The following is a 23,554-nucleotide window of genomic DNA, read 5'->3' on the forward strand; positions in this document are numbered from 1 at the left end:
CCCACAGTTGTCAATATAAAATTTGATCTGGTATTTGAGACCTGCTGACTTATATAAAATTTATTTCCTTCCTTTTTGTTTTTTCCAAGTCTTAGTGCAAGCAGTAGGATAGGCCATCTTCTGCCTGAAGAGCAAGTTTACCTTAATCAGCAAAGTGGTACTATTCGCTTGGACTGTTTTACACACTGCCTTATTGTCAAGTGTACGGCAGACATTCTGGTAAGCCCTCTTAGCTGTGTTCTGTATAGATTTTTCTGAATAATGTGATGCTATAGCGTATCTCGGGTGATAACGCTTGGAGACTAATTTGCACGTATCTTCAAGTTACTTGCGGTTTTGTGAATTTATACTGTTATGGCTCTGGTCTCCCTTTGAATCTTAATCTGTCTTGTTTCATTCCTGGAAATTACACAACACTATTGGGTTGTTAATGACCTGTTTCTACAGCTCTTGGATACTTTGCTGGGTACTCTGGTGAAGGAATTACAAAACAAGTATACATCAGGACGCAGAGAAGAAGCTATTGCTGTTACAATGAGGTTCCTGCGTTCTGTGGCAAGAGTGTTTGTCATTCTTAGTGTGGAAATGGCTTCCTCCAAAAAGAAAAAGTAAGTGGTGGGGGGTGTGCATGTGGTGGTTGTGGTGGTTTGGGTTTTTTAATTTAAAAATGTATTCTCTTGTTAAATGAGTTGATACAGATCAACAATAGGCAGAAACATCTGAATTAATTTGCAGTCTGTAGGCAGCATTGTGTGGAAAGGTGCAAACCTCAAGATTGCACCATAGCTGCTGTTATGTCATGTGGCTTTTTAATACAGTGCTTGTTAAACTTAAATGTTCATGCTGAATCTTTGTTTAAAATGTTAAGAATTTTGTAAGTAGAGGTGTTTTTAACATGTTAAAATTAGAATCTGTGGTTGTGTGTCAGTAATAAATTTAGATATCCAGCCTTAGTCTCAAATTATTGAATGACAAGTGTTTTTAAATTACTTGAGTAGCTGTGCATATTGTAGTGGTACACGTGAATATATGTATCCGTTAAAGATAATTGTCTTGACTCTTTGGAGGAAAAAAAAAGGTATCACCATAATTTTTTTTTTCAGGGGAAAAAAGCCATACTTGACCTATGTTTTTCCATATTTTTTTTCCTAGCAATTTTATTCCACAGCCAATTGGAAAATGTAAACGTGTGTTCCAGGCATTATTGCCCTATGCTGTTGAAGAGTTGTGCAATGTAGCAGAATCTCTAATTATTCCAGTCAGGATGGGAATTGCACGTCCTACAGCACCCTTTACTCTTGCTAGCACTAGTATAGATGCTATGCAGGGAAGCGAGGAACTATTTTCTGTGGAGCCTCTACCACCCAGACCATCATCAGACCAGTCTAGCAGGTAAAATATCCTAAAGCTCACCATTCGTTATTTTCAAAGACTTGTTAAAGGTGGTTTTGTTTTGGGTTTTTGTTAGCTTTTCATTAACGGAAGTGTGGTGAGGCTTCTTATTCTGGCCAAGCATTTTGGAAGTACTTTCCTACTGACAAATTTCTTCAGTAATTCAGGTTTATAGTGATGTCCAAAGATCCAAATGTTTTGTTGTTTGTTTTTTTTCCTGTTAAGTTCTAGTCAATCTCAGTCATCCTACATCATAAGGAATCCCCAGCAAAGACGAATCAGCCAGTCACAACCAGTTCGTGGCAGGGATGAAGAACAAGATGATATTGTTTCAGCAGATGTGGAAGAGGTCAGGGGTTCTTTCTTTGTATTTTTTTTTTCTTCTCAGTACGGCACCTAATGAATTAGCGTGTGCTTTAACGTCTGAACCAAAAAGCTATGCATCAAGACCTCTGATTTGCAAAAAATACTGAGTAGTTACAAAGTCCTACCAAGCCATAAGTATTTTGTTTTTAAGAGCTTTGTAGTTGTTTTGTATTCAGCATTATTTAGTTGTTTAAAATTAATAAAATTAATTAATAAAAATAGACTAAATTAAAGTATGGTTTAGAATATTAATAAATACATCTGTCATTTCCTTTATATATAAGCATACACTGCATTATAATTGCCTTTTAAAAAAGTTTTTAAGTCTTTCAGCATATGGTTGCTATTATGTAGGTTCTATTAGAGAACTAGAGGGTCTTTTACCAACATGGGAGCTCTTCAATATTTGGATACTAATTCTAGGGTTTATAGTCAAGTTTACCCTTTCAGCATTGAAATCTAATGTCCAAAGCTGTGGTTTATTTGTGGGCCTGATCCCCACCCCCCCAAGCACTGTGGACTGTACAACCACATACAACTACTGTGGCTGTAAGTTCATTTTCTGTTCACGTCAATTGTGAGGTCATCTTCCTTAGATGTGGGGTTTTTTGTTTCTAAGTTTTTTATTTAAATTTTGCACTGTGTTTTTGAAAATATGTAGATTATTTCTGATATGGAAGATACTCTAGCATAAAATTACAGTGCTTTTTCCAGGTTGAGGTGGTTGAGGGGGTAGCTGGTGAAGAAGACCATCATGATGAACAGGAAGAACATGGTGAAGAAAATGCTGAAGCAGAAGGACAGCATGATGAGCATGATGAAGATGGTAAGTATAATGCACATTATGCGCATTACTGCTTGGATGAGCAAACCGTGCATCAAAAACAAAAGGCATCTTTGGAGTCACCAGTGATAATGATTTGGGAGACTTGTGTGAGTAGAGAGAAATCCAAGGGTTTTGGACTATGCATCTTACAAAAGGAGATGAGTAAAATTATAGGTAACTCATAGTAGGCAAGTACATGATCCTTTTTTAAAATTATTTTTCTCTTTCTGAATGAAGAGAAAATACTAAGGTACCAAAGGATAAAAAGAACCCAAACAATCCAAATGTTATTACATGCTTGGGTTTTTTGCCTTTTGTATTTGCCGCTGTAAAATGTTGCTGACATAAACTACTCGAAGGACTAAGAAAATAGCCTAGCTTGTGTATGGCTAATGACAGAATAGTGGTCATCCTCAAAAGGGATCTGAATCATGATGAGCTAGGTTTTAAACCAATCACAAAATGTTAACTATGATTCAATACTTTGTAGACAAAATCAATCTATTATGTATGAAAATTCTTGCCATTAATATGACTTTTATTAGTTAGTTTGGGATTAGGTGGCCCAAAGCTATGATGAGAAAAAATTATCTTCTCTTTCCGACTGTGCCTTGTGTTTCTAGTCAACTCATTTACAGTACAGGAAATCTCTTTATTCACTTGCTGTGTATTCAGAACATTTAATTACCAAAACGTAAAACAAAGTCTGTATTTTTTAATTAGATTTTTTTCAGGTTTCAGGTATTCCTTAGATGTTTGTTTGAAACAGCATATGGTTAATTGTCCTGATACATGTGTATGAGGAGTTGTGGAGTCTTTTGGCTTGACTGACTAATTCTGAATCCTTAAAGTCTTAATTTTCAGTGTGTTTTTTGAATGTATATGTGCAGTACAGAGTGAGAGGCCCAGAGGCTGCTAATTGCTGGAAAATAAGAAAATATGCTCCAAGTATTGCTGCACGTTTGCACTGCTTTTGTGACCTCTCCCTGCATATCCATTAACTTCTGCTATAGTAAGAGGCTCTGGGTTTTGTTGAATGTGTCTTACATGAGTCACTACAGTCATTCTATTTTTCTTTCTAAACATGAGGTGTTTTGTATATTGGTTTTATAGGCAGTGATATGGAGTTGGATTTGCTAGCTGCTGCTGAAACAGAAAGCGACAGTGAGAGTAACCACAGTAATCAGGACAATGCTAGTGGGCGCAGAAGTGTTGTCACTGCAGCTACTGCTGGGTCAGAAGCAGGTACACCACATCATCTTGTGTTTAATCTAGCTGTTTAAATTTAGATATTAGGATTAAGTTGTACTTGAAAAAGAAATGTGTTAGTGATTATATATGGCTTTAACAGCGGCAGAAGTGGTTTTGGATCTGGACTGCATCCAGCACTCCAGAAATATATTGGAGAAATTACTTACTTCACAACTAGATTGGACAGAGTGACAATTACCTAGTTATGACATTTTTAACAAGTACCTTTCCCTTGTAATCTTATTTTCACTTTCTTTGTTTTATATTCTCTTCACCCAGCTTTTTCCCCTCCCACCTCTGCCTTCCACACGTTTCCTGTTTTTCCTTTGCTTTTAATTTGCCTGTAGTTGTAAGGTCTGGTGCAGACTTTTTGGACAAGGAGGTGCGCTGAGATGTGGCCTGTCTTTTTTGCTCTTATGGAGCTTCTGTATGTGTTAGCCAGAGATTGGGAAGTGAAATGAAATGAAATGTTTTCATTCATTTTTTTAGTGTAGAAGTTAAATATGGTTTAAAACAAAATACAAAATCTGGCCAATCATTTTAAGGCTTTTTGAAAGTGACTGCTCTACTGTCCAGTTTGGAAGCATACTTTTTAGAATGTATTGCCTGGGGGCAGAATCAGTGAAGAATTTTAAAATAAATTTATTTCTTTGTTTATCTTTTGAAGTTTAAGTAATCTTACTGCCTTTTCATGATACCTATGGAAAATTAGCAGTATCTTATAAGGACAACTGAATATTTTTGGTAGGGGTCCTTGAACCTTTTTAGTGCATGTGGTTTCTTCTCATGGAAGAAGTTCACAATGCTGATGTGATACATGGGAACGTGCATAGACATGCAGTTTTCAGTTACTTGTATTGCTTATTTTCCTCAACAGGAGCTAGCAGTGTTCCAGCATTTTTTTCTGAAGATGATTCTCAGTCAAATGATTCCAGTGACTCTGATAGCAGCAGCAGTCAGAGTGATGACATAGAGCAGGAGACCTTCATGCTTGATGAGCCTCTGGAACGAACCACCAATAGCTCACATGCCAATGGTGCTGCCCAGGCTCCCCGTTCCATGCAATGGGCTGTACGTAATACCCAAAACCAGAGGACTGCTAGCACTGCTCCTTCTAGTACATCAGCCCCAGCAGGCAAGTCTGAGTAAACTACATGCATGAATGTCAGTTAACTCTGCTTTTGTTCCTTCCTCTGTTTTTATTTGTTCTCATAAGGATGAAGTCTTATCTGTTTGTCTTAGAAGGACAGTGCTGACCTATCTTGACTGTTCCAGTTCTGGTTTTGAATTTAAAAAAAGGAAGGATCTGTTGTAGTTCTTAAGAAGACATGAGTATGCTTACTGTAGGTAGTAATTTGTTGCTAGTTACAGTTGTGATGTCCGTAATATTTACAAGCTTATTTCTGGAAATGTTCATATTGGTCAATACAGAAAATATATAGCAAAGGTTAAATACATTCATTAACGTCATACTTTCTTTCATGTTTAGCAAGTTCAGCGGGCTTGATTTACATTGATCCATCAAACCTACGTCGGAGCGGTACCATCAGTACAAGTGCTGCAGCAGCTGCTGCGGCACTTGAAGCCAGCAATGCAAGCAGCTATTTAACATCTGCAAGCAGTTTGGCAAGAGCATACAGTATTGTGATACGGCAGATATCTGATCTGATGGGCCTAATTCCGAAGTACAATCATTTAGTATACTCCCAGATCCCAGCTGCAGTGAAACTGACTTACCAAGATGCAGTTAACTTGCAGGTAAGAACATCCAAATCTCTGTGGAGAAAGATAATTTCAATAAAATTGGTTTCTTTAAGTGAAATCATAGAATTGTTGAGGTTGACAGTGACCTTTGAAGATTATCTAGTCCACGTTCCCTGCAAGGGTCATCAGGAGGCTGCTCGGGACTGTGTCTACTTAGGTTTTGAGTATCCTCAAGGATACTCCACAACTGCTCTGGGAAACCTGTTAATTGTTTGAATACTCTCATAGTAAAAAAGTTTTTTCTTGAATTTAAATGGACTTTCCAAGTATTACAGTTTGTGCCTGTTGCCTCTTGTGCATGTACTGGGTGTCACTGAGAAGAATCTGGTTCTATATACTTTATACCTTTTTATCAGGTATTTGTACACACTGTTAAGATCCTCCTGAGTTTTTCTTGAGTCCAGACTGTCCCAGCTCTCTCAGCCTCTCCTCATATGAGAGATAGTAATAGGCTGATGTAGCTATGGTTATTAATTCCATTAAATTGTTCATATTTCATATATATGTATTATTTCAAAAAAGGAATTTCTGTTGATTTTTTTTTTTTTTCATCCAAGTTTGATTGGTGTCTAATGAGTAGTTGAGTCAGGATTGACTGGTTTGGAGATACTAGTGATCTCTACTAGAAATCTTTTGCTCTATTCTTTCTGACATGAGCTGTTGAGTCTATAAAAGAAGAAAATCATTAAGGGCCAAATAATTAAATGAGATAAAAGACTTGTACAGGTAAATGTACTGTTCACTGTCCCTTCTTTCAAGGACGTGATCATCCTTTCCCTCTTATGTGTGTATTTTTGGGTACAGTGCTCTTGACTGTTGGGTTTTGAAAGTATATGTAAAATGCATTTTTAGAGGAAAATATGTGAAAGGGAAGACTGGTATCTGGCATGTATAGAAAGAAGTTTCAGAGATTTAACAACACAGGAGGAACTTCAGTGTGTTCAGAAAGTATGTATCAACTTGCATGTATGTGGGCATAGTATATAGAGTGAAATGATCTGTACTGTATTTTGTACAAAAATCAACTGTCAGAATAATACCACTGCTTTGGGGAGCTCAAGAAATCAAGCGATGCTGTTTTCTGTTAGTACTGCGTCCTGGGATGTGAAAAATGGATGGCAATGTATTTATTTGTAATTGAGCTACAAAGTATTTGTATGACTGTATTTTCACAGTGTAGTGGAAGAGAAAGGCTTCTGATTTGGGAGAGGAACATTACAAAGAGTATTATGGGATTGAACGCTGGGGGAAATATGCAGGGAAAGAAATAAGAGAACGTAGTTTTATTATGAAGGAGGCTGAAATTAAGTTCTGTTCAGGAGATTCTTAGTGGGAAAATACTCTCTTTGCTGAGTAGAGAAGTTTTGCAAAGCTCACGTTTTTGCCAGGTGAGTGCACAGGAGAGCTGTCCAGCTGAGGCAGCAAGAGATTTGTATTGGTATGCGAAAGCTTGGCAGTAGAGATTTTGTTTGGATAAAGACATGGGGTTGAGACAGCATTTTGTTAGTTTAGTGGGTACAAGAACATTTGAAGAGTGAGGGATGTTTTTGAAGACCCGAATGTAAACGAATGAAGAAAACAGACGGGTGTTGGATAAAAAAACCCCACAACAACAGATCAGCGGAGTTAGCACATGGCAAGAAAAGCAGGCTCCAGAGCCAGCATTGGGAACAGGTGAAGAGAAGACTGGACCAGGAGGAGATGTTTGTATGCAGGCATAGTTCTCTGTGCAGGTCTTACCTTTGTCATCTTCACTGAGTAAGTTGCAAGGGGTGAAGAATGGTGAAAGATCTGGCTGGTGAATGCCACAGCAGGTTGAGGGCTGTTAAAACTACTAGAAAGTCAAGAGTTGGACCAAAATCTCCAAGATGTGCACACCTGGGTGGTGTGGGGTGGTCATAAGGTGAGGAGTGGAAGAGGTGCCCAAAAGGGAGAGAGGGATGGTAAGAATGCTTTACAGACGCCAAGGTATTAAGTGACGAGAGCTGCATACCCCTACAGTAAATCAGCAGTGTCAGTAGAGCTTTTGGAAACTGACTGTTGGTCATTCTTGAATGTGGTTTTACAGGCTCTTTGTAGGGAAGCAGGTGTAACTGTAAAATCCATGGTGGAGGCTTATGTTGAGGTTGCATTCTTATCCTCTAGTTCTACTGATTGCAAAACTCATTAAATCTTGTTTTCTAAAGAATTATGTAGAGGAAAAGCTTATTCCTACTTGGAATTGGATGGTTAGTATCATGGACTCTACAGAAGCACAACTGCGTTACGGTTCTGCGTTAGCATCTGCTGGTGATCCTGGACATCCAAATCATCCTCTCCATGCTTCTCAGAACTCAGCCAGAAGGGAAAGGATGACAGCCCGTGAGGAAGCCAGCTTAAGAACCCTTGAAGGAAGAAGGTATGAAAATCATTTGATTGCTACATGCAATATGAATTACCAGTTTTACAGTCACCTCTTCTCGTTCGTTGACATTTTAGGAATCTAATTTTATAATGCAGCAGTGTAGTTACTAGTTTGGTTTAAGTTGGCTTTATGTGTTGCTGCCGCTGTTTGGTTTATTCTGATGTACTAGATTCATCCTTGAGCATTAAGTCTCTATAATATACTGCACCTGAGCTACTTACAGGAAAGCATAAAACTGATTGTTACTGTTACCATCACACTGGTGTTTTTTCTGGGTGGTGGTGGTTTTTTGGTGTTTTTGTTGTTTGTTTGGGTCTTTTTTATTTTTACATCCATGTTTCAAACACAGAGACTAATGTGTAAAGGATGCATTCTGCTGTGGTGCCTAATCTCTCTACTCAATCCTTTCACTAGACGTGCCACTTTACTCAGTGCCCGTCAGGGAATGATGTCAGCACGTGGTGATTTCCTGAACTACGCACTGTCGCTGATGCGTTCTCACAATGATGAGCACTCAGATGTCCTTCCTGTTCTAGATGTCTGTTCACTAAAGCACGTAGCATATGTTTTTCAAGCCCTTATTTATTGGATTAAAGCAATGAATCAACAGACAACATTGGATACTCCTCAGCTGGAACGCAAAAGGTATTGAGGCTGACTCATAGAAACAAAAACTTTGCAGAAGTGGTGTATGCCCTTTTGTTTGTCATTGGCATTGTTACTCAGAAACTCATATAAATATATGCATGTATCTGTATATCTGTGTAGTAAGATTCATATTATAAAAATAATACAGATAATGGTATATAACGTATGTATGTTTGATTGATAAGCCTGTTGCGGTTCAAATCATTTCATGCTGATTGCTGTAAAAGGTTTTCTTACCACTGAAAGTTAAGTTTGATTTTTAACTCCATGGCCGTGCCTCTAAAAGATGTACTCGGGACAATTTCTCAGTTGAAAAATGCAGTCTGCTCCTCACGTTTAACATGATAACAACTTGTTTAGAATTCTGTGGGATCTTCCTTAGAATGACATGGGAGAAAATGTCAGGGTGGTATGATGGGCTTAATAGTTCTATTTTCCATTTGGTTGTGGGTATTTGAGACTTACCTGATGATTTAAAGCACATAGGGAAATCAATACCTGAAAATGTCCCTAAATTGAAAATCCCTGCTACTTATAGTATAGCATTTTACAAGATGCATTTATTACTTTTTAAAATGTTCTAAGATTTTTTTTTTTAGAAATGTTCTTTGATTTGAAATGGCCATTGATGATCGTAGAAATATCCACATTTGGTAGTCTACACCATCTGTTCCCATTTCTTACTAAGTTTTGAGGTAATGTGCCTGAACAGGCCTAGTCAACAGTTAAATGAATGTAAATCTTTGCCCCTTCCTGCTCCTAATTTTCGATGTTGCAGGCTGAGCTCAACTTTTTTACATCCTTTTCTCTACAAATGTAGTAACTGGAAAATACAAGGTATTGATATTTTAGATATATGCTGGACTGCTGCTCTAGTTTGAATGTTATGTTCAATATATCTTGGTGTAATGTAAGGCTTGTTATGACCTCAAAATGTATACCAGAGGATGTTGTCGTCAACAGTAGTTTTCTCACAAGTAGGGATGATTTAGTACAGTAACTGATGGAGCTTTTGTGCCAGCTGACTTGAGTAGTTATTGCTGTGACTTTAAGCCTCTTCCAGGCAGTAACATACTTCTGGAATCTGTCATTCATATTCACATACTGATCACATCTGAATTCACATACTGAAATCTGTCAAATGACTCTTCATCAAAGAATTGCAAAATTCCCATTAAATGCTTATAAACCTAGAAGGCCTAGACCTTTTCCATTAAACATGAGTGGTTCAAATTCAAACAGTCACTTGCTTCTGTTAAATGGTATTTCAGTAGCCTGTATGAAATGAAATTTTACCAGTCTTCGTCTAGTTTCAGAACATGCACAAACAGCCAGAAAAGAATACTAGTCAAAGTTCTCGATCCTTTTTATAATACAGTGAGGTCTGCAAGCTACATATTAAGAAAATAATTTACCTTCTGATGTGTGATCAGTGACATAATTTTTATAGGACTAAGCATATTCTACACCAGTAAATTCTAGAATAGCATTCATTTACGTGTTTCTTCCACTAATGCAGGGTTCCTCGGGTTTTTATATTGACAGTCTTTAAAAACAAGCATACCCATCACTGTCTGAAGCTGTGGCTTTTTAGATCAAACTTGGTAGATGGCCAAATGGCTGTAAGGGTAACTGTGAGTAATGTAGTGAGTGAGTATGTAGAGTACTCCTCTACAGTACTTATATTTTAGAGTGAATGAGTTCTATGTATAGCTCTCAAGTACACTTACTGATGATACTCTTGCTTTTATCAATTGCTACAGATGTAAATGCTTTGCCTAATGTTTTCTTCAAAAGGATTGACTCTTTTTTTTATTATGCCTCTCTTCCCCCCCAAAGAACTCGAGAACTTTTGGAACTGGGTCTTGACAATGAAGATTCAGAACATGAAAATGATGATGACACCAATCAAAGTTAGTACACAGAAACACTTTATAGTATTCCAAAATACGACACTTTCTTACTGTTTTTTCCCCTTCAGCTAGCTGAGACTTTGAATAAATTTTGCTACTTGTATATGTTGCATTAAAATTGGGGTTTAGTAAGATTTTCTTAGCATTGTTAATTTACCAAATGTCTTCTGCCATTGCCTGTTCTCATTTTGGAGCTCTTTTTGTGTCACTCTCTCTAAACTGTAGCATTTGTGCCTTTACTTACTATTCAACACAATGACAGTATTTAAAATTTTAATTGGAATTAAACTGGTTTTTTTATTGGTTAAACTGCTCCTGAAAATGGTAGAATCTATATTCTATGCTAAGTACATATAGTGTAGGATTGCATGTTCAGTAAAGTTAGTTACAGTAAAAAGAATAAAAGCGATGACTAAAAACGCAATAAAAAGATGAGATTTGTGGAAGTACCCTGTAGAAGTATTACATTTGCAGAGATACTCCTCCAGTCAGATAGCTAAGAGGGAAGCATATTAATTTTCGGTATTTTAAATCCTTTGCTTTTATAACTGTGAAAATTGAATCGAAATATTTTCTGATATTTAGGTGCTACACTCAACGACAAAGACGATGACTCCCTACCAGCAGAGACTGGCCAAAACCATCCATTTTTCAGACGGTCAGACTCTATGACGTTCCTTGGCTGCATTCCACCCAATCCTTTTGAGGTTCCTCTGGCAGAGGCCATCCCCCTGGCAGACCAGCCCCATCTATTACAGGTGACATCAGAGATGGTGTTCTGGAAGAAAATTGCAGTTTGCTTTTTTGTTTCTAACTGAAGTATATTATTTACCCAGAATGCTTTTGTTAATTTTCAGCCAAATGCTCGCAAAGAAGATCTGTTTGGCCGACCAAGTCAGGGTCTGTATTCATCTTCTGCCAACAGTGGGAAATGCTTAATGGAAGTTACAGTGGATAGAAACTGCCTTGAGGTAGGTTTAAAGGTTTTATTATTTTAAATTACAGGGTAACTTAAGCTAGTACCTTCATTCTTTAAAAAGGTACTCTAATGTTTTCACAGAGAATTTTGAGTAGCTTTCAGTATAACAACTGAAAAGCCTAGTAAGTGAAAACTTGGGACTTTTTAATGAAAAATATACTTAATAAGTTTTTTTAAACATAGGATCTTTTATGATTACTGGTTATAGCAGATTTTAGGCAATATTTTTAAAGGCTGCAGTACAATCCCCAGTTAATTTTGAAATGCCAATTATGTAATTGTGATAAAAAGAATTAAATCTCCTTGTAGCCCAGTAGATTTGACTTGCCTACCAACTAAGCATTAAATGTCAAGCATATGAAATGCAAACATAAAGTGGGAAAATGGTGTTTCATAGTTGTTGAAATGATTGAAGTTACTGTGTTTAACAGGTCAATTACAGTGCTCACTTTTGTGTGGTTTAAAAATTACGTATATTTATATAATCTCCTGAAAAAGCCTTCTGGACTGCTTTGAAAGTGCATTTAAATTTTACTTCTCCTTGTTTAGGTTCTTCCAACTAAAATGTCTTACGCAGCCAACTTAAAAAATGTTATGAGCATGCAAAATCGGCAGAAGAAGGAAGGGGAGGAACAAAACGTGCCTACGGAAGAATCTGAGAGTTCAAAGCCAGGGCCTTCAGCTCATGATCTTGCAGCACAACTGAAAAGCAGCTTGTTGGCAGAAATAGGATTGACAGAAAGTGAAGGGCCACCTCTCACATCTTTCAGGTAGTTTGAGTTAAAAATGACCCTATGAAGTATTACTGAGTTGATAAAAGGATACTTGGGACTCTGAAAAAGTCTTCTGAAATTAAAATGGGTAGCTTACTTCAGTTTGAATTTTTGGTTTGTGTTTTGATAGTTTTTAAAATGAACAGCTGAATGCACAGCAAGTCCTGATGTCTTGCTACAGACCTACTATGATGTCCTGGGTAGCTAAGTTTAAAAATTGGAAGTGACAGCTTGCCATCTGTGTCAGGTGATGCTGACCATGCTTTATGTGGTTAGGGATTTAACTGCCCTCACTTTGAATTACAGCTTTTTTTTAAAAAAAATTAAGGTCTTAATTGAAGGGAGATCAATAACAGTGAATTCCACGTGGCAGTGAATTACATGCTTTGAGAGTAGTTTCTCTTCAGAAGCAAGACTTGCTTCAGCTGAAACTAAGCACCTTTGTGTGCTTTTGTCCACAAACTTACTATACTGTTTTGTTTATCAGAAATAAAGAACTTACTTGAAGGCACAGGGTAAGAAAAAGCAGAAGTACACAAAATGTGTCTGAAATCTAACTTAATTTTGCTTGTCTGTCATTTTTTCCCTTCTGTCAGGCCACAGTGTAGCTTCATGGGCATGGTTATATCTCATGACATGTTACTGGGACGTTGGCGCCTTTCTTTAGAGTTGTTTGGTAGAGTATTCATGGAAGATGTTGGGGCAGAGCCTGGATCGGTATGTATTTCCCAGTGTAAGGACAGTTCCTCTTACAACTAAATTGTGAACCTCCCTCATTATTCTGATTTTGGGGTTTTTTGTGTTTTGTTTTGTTTTGCTTTTTTTAAGATCTTGACTGAATTAGGTGGCTTTGAAGTAAAGGAATCAAAATTCCGCAGGGAGATGGAAAAACTAAGAAACCAGCAATCCAGGGATTTAACGTTGGAGGTAAAAAATGTTAGTTTATCTTCTGAATTTGTTTTCATTAATAGTTGAGTTATCACACGTTGCGGTAGCTTGGTAGAAGTTGTATTTCAGAGTCTGCAAGCAGATGTCTTAAACCTTGCTTTGTGAACTGTGTTGCAGTTATTTTGTAGTTTTTCACAGTCTTATTGGTATTTTCTGAGTCTATGTGGAAGTGTCCATAAACTTCTCATGAAGCAGAAAGTCTCTGTATGATGATTGGTAAAGAAAACTTTTTGGTGTTTTCACTAGGTGGACCGAGACAGAGATCTTCTGATTCAGCAGACCATGAGGCAGCTCAACAATCATTTTGGTCGCAGGTGTGCTACCACTCCGATGGCTGTACACAGAGTAAAAGTTACTTTTAAGGATGAGCCAGGAGAAGGCAGCGGTGTAGCACGGAGCTTTTATACTGCTATTGCACAGGCTTTTCTGTCAAATGAGAAACTGCCAAATCTAGATTGTATTCAGAATGCCAACAAGGGTACCCATACAAGTAAGTGATGCACAGCAGTTAATCAACGTTCATAAAAGCTTGGGATGCTTTTTTACATTGAAATACTTGGTATTGTCTCAGAGATTTCTCATTAGCGCAGCACGAGAGCAGTGAAAATGGTGCATGTTACTTCTCTGAGGCAAGGAAATAGCAGAAACGCGAAGCTCTTGTTTTTTGCGAAATGGGTATGCTGTAGATGCTCTTAGCTTTTTTGAGCATCTTTCTCTCTAGTAGGTAATAATTGTCATGATTTTAACTAGCAAGAGCTTACACATTTTAATACGACTGTTCCATCTGGCTTATCACAAATACATTTTAATGTTTTTGAAAGTATATATAAGCTCTTGAGGTATTATGGCATTTATAAGTTGGTACAAACACTTCAGGTTCCTTTCTTAAGTTTGGGCGAGTGCCAAGTCACTACTTTTAAGTGGAGTGGTTCTGTCTCATCAATGCCTTTCAAGCTATCTTCCAAAACTGTCTTCCTTGCACTGAAACTTAGGTAGGAGAGAGAAATAGAAAGATGTTTAAGCTTATGAGGTTTTTCCTCCTTCAGGTCTGATGCAGAGATTGCGAAATAGGGGAGAGAGAGATCGGGAAAGGGAGCGAGAGAGAGAAATGCGGAGAAGTAGTGGCTTACGAGCTGGTTCTCGGAGAGATAGGGATAGGTAAGTGATGTATTTTTAATTTGTAGAGATACTTCATCAAATAGAACAATTGCCTTGGTTATCTTCAGGAAAGGTATTTTTACTTCCTCAAATTAAAGGTGTCTGTCTTTTTCACTTTCAGGAGAAATTTATAGGGTAATTTCTTGAAATTCAAAATATATTTTAATTCTGTAAAGAATAATTATGCTTACTTTAGCATTGATAGATTATGTCTCAACCATATGCCATCAATCTCTCCTCCTAAAAGAATAATAAAAACTTGTGTACTGGAATAAAATTGTGAGGTATTTTAGAAACAACGTTGCCTTTGGTGGCATGTCTTTGGCTACTGCTGTATCCAAAATACTAGTAGTATTAAAATCTCTGGATCATTTTGATTCTCTGTTTCTAAATCATTCTCTCCAAGCAGCTATGAGCAACACTACTATTCCAGCATAAAAGCTAATGCTATTCTGAATCTGTGTGCAAATTATACTGTTCCGGGAGATATTTGCATATTTCCTCTGAAATGAGTACACACTGCTTTAATTTTCTTAAGGGACTTTAGAAGACAGCTTTCCATTGACACACGGCCTTTTAGACCGGCATCAGAAGGAAATCCTAGCGATGACCCTGACCCTCTTCCAGCACACAGACAAGCCCTTGGAGAAAGGCTCTACCCTCGAGTGCAAGCAATGCAACCAGTAAGACTTATCTATGTTATACACTTAATGATACGCTGTTCTTGTAATCTTTTAATTTAACAATTAACTTCCTTGTCCATCATTGTTTTACATAACTGAAAATATTTGAAGATGTATGTCTGTTTTTATATTCTTTGGCATTTTCTTAAGATTTTATTTGTGTGATTTGTCATTTAGTTTAGGAGATATCTTGTAATGCATTCTGTATTTGAAATACTAAAACTTTCATAAAACCATTCTGTATTTGAAATACTAAAACTTTCATAAAACCATATTTGAAAATGAGAGAACTGGCGGAGAATAGTAAGACATACCATTCTTTATCCCCAGGCATTTGCAAGTAAAATCACAGGAATGTTGTTGGAATTGTCCCCTGCTCAGCTGCTTCTGTTACTAGCTAGTGAAGATTCCCTTAGAGCAAGAGTTGATGAAGCAATGGAACTCATTATTGCACATGGCAGGTAAAGTATCAAGGATTCAGATAAGAAATGAAAACTTATTTTTGTGGCCAAAGCACTTGTAATGTGCTACATCTAACTCTGATACATGCAACTTATTCCTTGCTTTATTCTAGATATTTTTCTTTGGGTAAGAGACTTGTTGACTTTGGTTTAATCTAATCTTTCTAGTTTCAGAATATGACAGTTTCTTTGTGTGAAATTAAATCTGTCCTTTTTTTCTTTTTTTTTTTTCTCTTTTTTTTTCACACCCCATCCCCCCCCCCCTTGTCAAGGGAGAATGGTGCTGACAGTATATTGGATCTTGGATTGCTAGACTCTTCAGATAAAGTGCAGGTAACGAACTGTTGCACAAATCAAATTTACTTAAGATCCAGCTGTATTGGTTAATTTTAAAAGCCTAAGCAACTGGAGCCTTCCTTTATCATGCAAGACAAAGTTCCATTTAATTATCTTGTGAAGCTACCTTTTTTTTCTTTTGAAAAGATTTAGCAGTAATTACTCAAAAGTTTAAGATGTTCCCATTATGCAATATCATGGTCATTCTTAACCAATGGAACCTGAATCTTTGGGTCTATCAGCAAATAGCTTGTTGATATGTGTTAGCTACTAGAAGTAAGTTTGTTAATTGCTGTTCTTGCTTCCAAAACAGGAAAATAGAAAGCGACATGGTTCCAGCCGCAGTGTAGTAGATATGGAATTAGATGATACAGATGATGGGGATGATAATGCACCACTCTTCTACCAACCTGGAAAACGAGGGTTTTATACACCAAGACCTGGTAAAAACACAGAAGCAAGGCTGAATTGTTTCAGGAACATTGGCAGGTATGCTGCTGTTAACTTTCTAGTCTGAAAAAATGTTAAAAACAAATATACAAAATACCAGGGAAAGTACCAATGATCCAAACTTCAAAAACTTCCCTTACTACTTTTCTGATCAGTATTTCTCACCTGGAGCTAAATAGTGGGGGATTTGCACATGTCAACTGGAGATTTATTTTCCCCTTACATTTTTATTTTTATCATTTTTTCACAATCTGGAAGTTCTATACTGCAGGAAGTATTTTTTAAAATTCTGTATGTCCATGTTTTTCTTTTGGGGATTTATAGGACTGCAAAGCTAGCTGCAGCTTGATGCTTAGAATATTTTGACTTTTTAAATGTGAGTTTGCTGAAGGATCTCCAATGTAATTTCTGTCATACCAAAACAAACCCCGAACATTTATTTTCAGAATCCTAGGATTGTGCTTGTTGCAGAATGAACTATGTCCCATCACATTAAATAGACACGTAATCAAAGTTCTGCTTGGCAGAAAGGTAAGTTGAACACAGAAATTTTAATCTCCTTCAATTACATGAAATCTTATCTTTAAAAACTGCTGTTTTTCCCCCAAGGTGCATGTACTGACTAGCAGAGTTGATATTAGAATTGTAAGGATGCCTTTAAATTGAATTTGAGAAGTATTCATTTTTTCAGTACCTAGAATTTGAGCTGAGTATATGCACTAGAAGTCAAGTATTTGACTAAGATGGAATGGTTTGTAATAGGTTAGCCTTTGACTCTTCAGAACAGCTTGTTGTCTCCTCTTTTTGTCTTCCTGAAGACTCAAAGACATGGTGTTGGATAGTACTAGGCTATAGCATCTCGGCTTACCAAACAGCATTTTCCTGGATACCTGAGAGAACTCACTGAATTTAACTGTAATTAAATTGTTTTCTCAGGTATAATTTAATTCAGGTTGATGATCACCTACTTTAGCAAAAATATTTCCCCGCCCCAGTAAACATTAATTATGTACTGCACATTTCACACATTTGTCAGTAGCATTGTAAAGTTCTGTCTGATGCAGCAAGCTTAAACCAAATTTCCTTAAAAACAAAGTTGATCACATAATCACTTATCCAGCGTACATAGGATATTTAATGAAAAAGGGTTAATGGCAGAAAGACACGCCTCCAGATATCCCCTGATGTCTTCCAAGAGAGATTCCCTTCTAGTTCTTTTCTTCATATTTTTCTTCTTGCATAAGTATTCTTTCCAGTTAAATGTTGGATACATCAAAGAATATTAGGTTTAGTTCAGTTAGTAGATTTCTCTCCAGGCTGATAAAGAACAAAGAATCAAGGAACTGTAGAAAGCAGCAAGTAAACATTGGTATTTGAATTGTCGGATACTGGTGTGCGGCTATCGGGGCATCAGGCATTTAAATGGACTTAGTGGAGGGGAACATTTTGGAGCACTAATGCAAATTGTTTCCAACTTCAGCCAACCTCCATCAAATCTCTGATCCAGGTGATATGTGGAAGAATTTAAAGAAAACCACTATACATTTTCTTTATAACCTCTGTGCCCTTAATAGCAGGAAAGGCTTTACAGGTCCGTCTTTAAATTCTGCTAATGCGCTTCAGTTGGGTATTTTAAAGTACCTTCAAAAGCAGGCTTTTGTCAAACAGGAGTTGGACTGCCTGCATTTCCAGGTGTTTGTATGCTTTGTTACATGGGTTATGCACTGCTGCATGCCAGCGCATAGGTTAGGCAAGGATCGTGTAATTTTTAATATATTCTTAAACAACTGGTATGTTTCCAACATCTAGTTTCAAACATTTATCTTTTTTTAATAGGTGAACTGGCATGACTTTGCTTTTTTTGATCCGGTTATGTATGAAAGCCTTCGGCAACTTATCCTCGCTTCCCAGAGTACAGATGCCGATGCAGTGTTCGCAGCCATGGACTTGGCCTTCGCAATAGACTTGTGTAAGGAGGAGGGTGGAGGACAGGTAAGCACAGCTACACCTGTGGCTCTGTAGTTTCAGAATTCGACAGTTTATGTATGTTGTAGTGCACGCATCTCCTGTCATCTGAGAAGAGCGTGGATTATGATGTTTTACCCTTCCTAGATTCAAATACAGTGTTTTCCTTAGACAGTGAAGTGTGGGGTTTTTTTCTTGAAGGTGATGTCAGTCCTACCATAACTTCTGGGTAGCGTAGTCAGTCCTAGGGAGTCCTTAAAGCTAACCTGTAGTAGTAAGTTTTGCTTGGTTTTAGAGATATGTTAAGCAATAAATGACTGTGCAGCATACTGTGGCTGTTGTAAAAATCTCATTTTCTTTTTTCCTTCCCTTCCCTCCCCCCTCAACCCCTTAAATTGTCCTTGTTACTTTGCTGTAGGTTGAACTTATTTCCAACGGTGTAAATATACCCGTCACTCCTCAGAATGTATATGAGTATGTCCGGAAATATGCAGAACACCGAATGTTGGTAGTAGCAGAACAGCCTCTACATGTAAGTCTTTTGGTGGAGAGTTTGTAAAAAAAACAAAACAAAACCAAACAAACCAAAAACAAAAGCATAAAAAATCTGTAAGATTTCAGTCAGTTAATTCTTTTCCTCATTATGGTATTGCTAATGAGATTTGTTCTGAAATCTTGACAGCTAGATTAATATATTGCATTTTTCTAAAGTGTTTAATTGTGTAGCTGTTAGTGCAGTACTGTGAAGACTGAATACTTCGAGCAATTTCTCTTTTTTTTTTATAGAATGAAAGATCATTTCTTCTAAACTTGAGCTCACTGGTTAAATATGTATGTTAATTTCTTGCTCAAGTGGTACATATGCTCCTGGGAATTTTTGTTTGTGTTTAGCAGCTACTTCATTCTAATAATTTGTTATAGATTTGTTTAGCCTTCTAAATAAAGACTGAAAAGAAATTTCAAATTATTTACATAAATCACCTTGGACTTCTGGCTTCTCTCCTTGTTTCAAAAGGAAAAATCAGTTACAAAACATGCAGTGGTGGTGTTGTTTTACTAGCCTGGCAAGAAACCTAACAATTGACTATAAAAATACATTTTTAAAAATGTGATTTTTGAAGCACTTTTTTATTTTAAAAGTTATGGAATAATATATTTTTGTAAACAGTTAATGAAGGTCCAGTACTTGGAACCACTTACACTCTGTCATATGATACTACATTCAAATTTGGTCATTTCTGCTGACTGTTTCCTGCTGCACTTCTGAGATAGCTAGCGGACTGTGCAGTTTAGGTCCAACGGTCCCACAGAAACGTGTTCCTGGAATTCAGTGATTTGATCTCAGTGTCTGCCTACATTAATAGTTTGTCTCTTTTTTACTTTAAGAGTTGAAAACCATGACATTTGTAATTCATTTCGGCATTTACTAAAACAAATGTATTCATATATGTCCATTTGAATATGGCATTTCCAAGCTTTTCAGGATATTAATTATTTGTATAAAGGGGGTGTGTGTGTATAACATTTTTAAAGCAGAGTTGGCATGTGAGTGTCTGAGGAAGAAAAGTAAAAGTAATATGCAAGATGTGTTTTTCATAATTCAGCGTAACTCAGCAAAATACCTGATCTTTTTAGCATTAGAGAATTAATTTGCTTCTGCTCCTGGTGAAATACTAGTTCAAACTGTTACTGCTTTCTTTTGCAATAGTAGGTAGGGTTTAACAGATTGGTGCATTTTTTGGGGAGAATTTGCATCTCAGGTGGTAAAACTTTGAAAGAAAAGAACAGCTAGGAGAATAATGAATTTTGAGTTAATAGGGGATTTCACATGGAACTTTTCAGTAATGCATTTAAAATCAGACTGGAAGTGATGTGGCTATAATGTGAATCTTGTGGTTTTAACTTAAGGCAATGAGGAAAGGTCTCCTGGATGTACTTCCAAAGAATTCATTAGAAGATTTGACAGCAGAAGATTTCAGACTTTTGGTGAATGGCTGTGGTGAAGTAAATGTGCAGATGCTCATCAGCTTTACCTCTTTCAATGATGAGTCAGGTATGAAATAACTTATTCATAAACAGAGTTGCAGGGATAGTTTAACACTGTTTGTTGTGTATGGAGTAGTTACCACCATTAAACTTAAACTACCTCTTAAAATTTGGCTGAAAGTCCTAATAAAACTAGTACTATGTTTTTTACATACTTCTAAAAATCTTTGCCTTCAGTTTGGTGGGGGGAGCACATTTTCCAACTTCCCTGTTACTTGATGTTAAATGAAAGGATGGTATTGTTAATAGCATATCTTTTCTTCTGAAGGTTCTGACCTAAATTTAGAACTATACATGTGATGGATGCAGTCTAATATTTCTTTAAATATTTTTTAAACTATATTTAGCTGCTGTTAGGATTTTTGGGACAGAGGGGGTGGGAGTTGTACTGAGGTATGTCAGAGTTGGCCTTTACATTCAAAAATACGTGTATTAGTTTTGAAATTACTTGTGTCTCCAATATCAGGAGTTTATGAATGAGATTGTAGCAGAGATCCAACTTAGTACATCTAAACCAGATCTCTCTCTTCCAGTGTACCAGTGAAATGATGTGTCTTTTTCATTTCACACAGGAGAAAATGCTGAGAAGCTTTTGCAGTTCAAGCGTTGGTTTTGGTCCATAGTTGAGAAGATGAGTATGACAGAAAGACAAGATCTAGTAAGTTGTCCATTCCCAGTGGAAATGTGCAGAAGAACTGAAATAACTTTGGCATCATTACTGTTTTTAACTGTATCTATCTGTAGAGACTTTTGTTTGCGAAGAGTTATGGTAGCAGAGCAGGGTAGTAGGGTTTGATTAGGCTTCTAGTTCTGGAAACGTCACACGTGAATCCTAGACCTTCTTGCAATGGAAAGTAAGCATGCTGTGTCATTACCCGTATTCACAGGTTTCTTATGGAAGCACCGTTACAGCCTCTGCACAGTTATTCTTCAGCTGAGTAACTGGTCACCTGTGGTGTGGGCTAGTAGGGATTTGAGGTTTAGTTTTCCTCCTGTGGATCACCTACTCTCTCTGACTTCTTTGTATCCTGAGGGCAACACCTGTGTCCTCTCTGTAAGGTGTCAGTAGTGATACTATCTCCTCCTCAAAGGCCTTTACGAATAGCTGATGAGAAGCATGAAAGAAAAAGATACTGTTCAGGGGGATTCATTTTTGGAAGACTTGCCTGTAAATTGTATTGGTTGTACGCTTCTGAAAACTATGTGCTTCTGACTTCCTGCTACTTAAGGTACTATCTTTCCTTTGCAGTTTGTTAAAAGGAAACAAGGACTAATCTGAAAAGCGGAAAATCTAGAGCACATTTGTTGAGGAATGTCTGTGGTTACACTTTGGTAGTGACTGCTCTGCAAGTCAGTATTGCACATTTGAGACAATAAACCAAAATATTCTCTGTTGCTGCCTTTTGTCTGTACAAGTACTATATTCTGTAGTCACTAACTGGTTTTTGAGAGATTTCTGATGCATTTCGTATTGATAGCAGTCACCGTCTTCCCAGATGGATTTGGGGATGCTTCATTTACTGAGGATTTGTCAATACAGGGTTATTTTGAGTGATGCTTTCATCAGCTTTAATGGAAGTATATAATATAATGAGCAGTTGAGGAAAGAGGAGGAAGCCGCTACAAAAGCACGTAGTGTGACTACTGAATTTAGTTGGCATATTGAACAGAAGATGCTGTTATTAAACTTGCTGCAACTGTGCAGTTCTTCTGTAAGCTGTCCTTGCACAACATGTAGGCAGTATTAATTTTAGCCTTGTACAGCAAAATTTTAAATGCGGTCTTCTTTTTTCAGGTTTACTTTTGGACCTCAAGTCCATCATTGCCTGCCAGTGAGGAGGGATTCCAGCCTATGCCATCAATCACAATAAGACCACCAGATGACCAACATCTTCCTACAGCAAACACTTGCATTTCTCGCCTTTATGTCCCACTCTATTCCTCTAAGCAGATTTTGAAACAGAAATTGTTACTCGCCATTAAGACCAAGAATTTTGGTTTTGTGTAGAGTATAAAAAGTGTGTATTGCTGTGTAATATTACTAGCTAAGTTTTGTAGATTTTTCCATTTGTCTATAAAAGTTTATGAAAGTTAATGCTGTCATACCCCTGGTGGTACTTTAAAGATTTAAATGCAAACATTCCTGTACTAAATTTGTAATGTAAAGGCCTAAGGAGCACTGGCAATATCTGATTGCAACAGTTTGCTAGTCATTAACTCCTTTGCCTAACCCCAGCCAAAGATGACAGCAGAACAATATAATTTACACTGTGATTTATCTTTTTGCTGAGGGAAAATATGTAAAATGTTCTGAAAATTCACTGCTGCCTTTGTGGAAAGTGTTTCAGCAAAGGTTCTTGTATAGAGGGAGTAGGGAATTTCAAAATAAAGAATTAAGTATGTTCTGTGTTTTATTTTAACTTTTTTTTATGGTGTTTAATTTGTGGTTGGCTGCAGTTGTGTGTCATGTATATTGAACTTGTAAAAAGTTCCTGACAGCTCAGATCCCAGAGTTGGGATCGTTCACTTATGAAACCACTTTCATTGCGATTTTTGTTCTGATTGCATTGAACTCTGGCACATCAGATACCATCACTAATATTTTGCATGTAATCTGTACCTTTAGGGGGTTTTTTTTTGTTTGGTGGTTTTTTGGGGTTTTTTTGTACATATGATGAGGCCAATGCACAGTATTTCATAGTTCACAATCAACATTTTTGTATCCCTGTTTCAGTGAACAGACAGTCAGGAGATTGTTCCACTACCAGTTCTAACCTGACACTTGTACTACGTTATCTAACTATGTAAACTCAGCCTGGGCACTTTCTGGTAACTGTAAAATGTTTATAAGATCATGATTATTGAAGATACATTTTGGAAAACTTTAATGTTCGTGAGCAGCTTAACTTCTTTTGTATCTAGCCTTTTTTTAAGTATCTTGTTACAGTTTTTTAATAAAGAAATTACAGACGAAATACCAAGTCATACTGAAGAAACGATAGTTTTTATTTATTTAGCCATTTATACTTCAGCTAACAGCATACACTAAATATAGTTCTTCATAAAAAATCTGAATTTTGTAACTGAAAAATTGACCTGTAGAAGACATTCAGCCCACATTTTACAGTTAGCAGAGAATCCTGAATGAAACAGGCCAGGCAACCCCTTCTTTTCACAGAATTGGTTTGAAG

At 37.0% G+C, this 23,554-nt stretch overlaps 1 protein-coding gene across 13 annotated transcripts in view; it reads left to right on the top strand.

Annotated features, from left to right (window-relative positions):
• UBR5 (ubiquitin protein ligase E3 component n-recognin 5) overlaps positions 1-23,348 on the top strand; it is an 89,355-nt gene extending 66,007 nt beyond the window's left edge. For 8 of the 13 annotated variants that reach the window (XM_055706323.1, XM_055706329.1, XM_055706332.1 and 5 more), the window contains 28 exons: positions 90-219; positions 448-608; positions 1,153-1,392; positions 1,618-1,741; positions 2,473-2,584; positions 3,698-3,829; positions 4,713-4,974; positions 5,329-5,593; positions 7,786-7,997; positions 8,418-8,648; positions 10,491-10,564; positions 11,150-11,322; positions 11,422-11,535; positions 12,093-12,313; positions 12,913-13,033; positions 13,145-13,252; positions 13,511-13,754; positions 14,311-14,422; positions 14,961-15,105; positions 15,436-15,566; positions 15,839-15,899; positions 16,216-16,391; positions 16,799-16,883; positions 18,189-18,344; positions 18,736-18,849; positions 20,226-20,370; positions 20,936-21,021; positions 22,159-23,348. In XM_055706323.1, the coding sequence (XP_055562298.1) occupies positions 90-219; positions 448-608; positions 1,153-1,392; positions 1,618-1,741; positions 2,473-2,584; positions 3,698-3,829; positions 4,713-4,974; positions 5,329-5,593; positions 7,786-7,997; positions 8,418-8,648; positions 10,491-10,564; positions 11,150-11,322; positions 11,422-11,535; positions 12,093-12,313; positions 12,913-13,033; positions 13,145-13,252; positions 13,511-13,754; positions 14,311-14,422; positions 14,961-15,105; positions 15,436-15,566; positions 15,839-15,899; positions 16,216-16,391; positions 16,799-16,883; positions 18,189-18,344; positions 18,736-18,849; positions 20,226-20,370; positions 20,936-21,021; positions 22,159-22,371 (4,348 nt within the window). In that variant the 3' untranslated portion in view covers positions 22,372-23,348. The remainder of the gene's footprint in view (positions 1-89; positions 220-447; positions 609-1,152; positions 1,393-1,617; positions 1,742-2,472; positions 2,585-3,697; positions 3,830-4,712; positions 4,975-5,328; positions 5,594-7,785; positions 7,998-8,417; positions 8,649-10,490; positions 10,565-11,149; positions 11,323-11,421; positions 11,536-12,092; positions 12,314-12,912; positions 13,034-13,144; positions 13,253-13,510; positions 13,755-14,310; positions 14,423-14,960; positions 15,106-15,435; positions 15,567-15,838; positions 15,900-16,215; positions 16,392-16,798; positions 16,884-18,188; positions 18,345-18,735; positions 18,850-20,225; positions 20,371-20,935; positions 21,022-22,158) is intronic. The other 5 variants (XM_055706325.1, XM_055706335.1, XM_055706336.1 and 2 more) reach the window with 3 other exon arrangements.
• Positions 23,349-23,554: the final 206 nt, after the last annotated feature.

This window comes from Falco cherrug, chromosome 3 (assembly GCF_023634085.1).
Source record: "Falco cherrug isolate bFalChe1 chromosome 3, bFalChe1.pri, whole genome shotgun sequence".
NCBI classification, from domain to species: Eukaryota; Metazoa; Chordata; class Aves; order Falconiformes; family Falconidae; genus Falco; species Falco cherrug.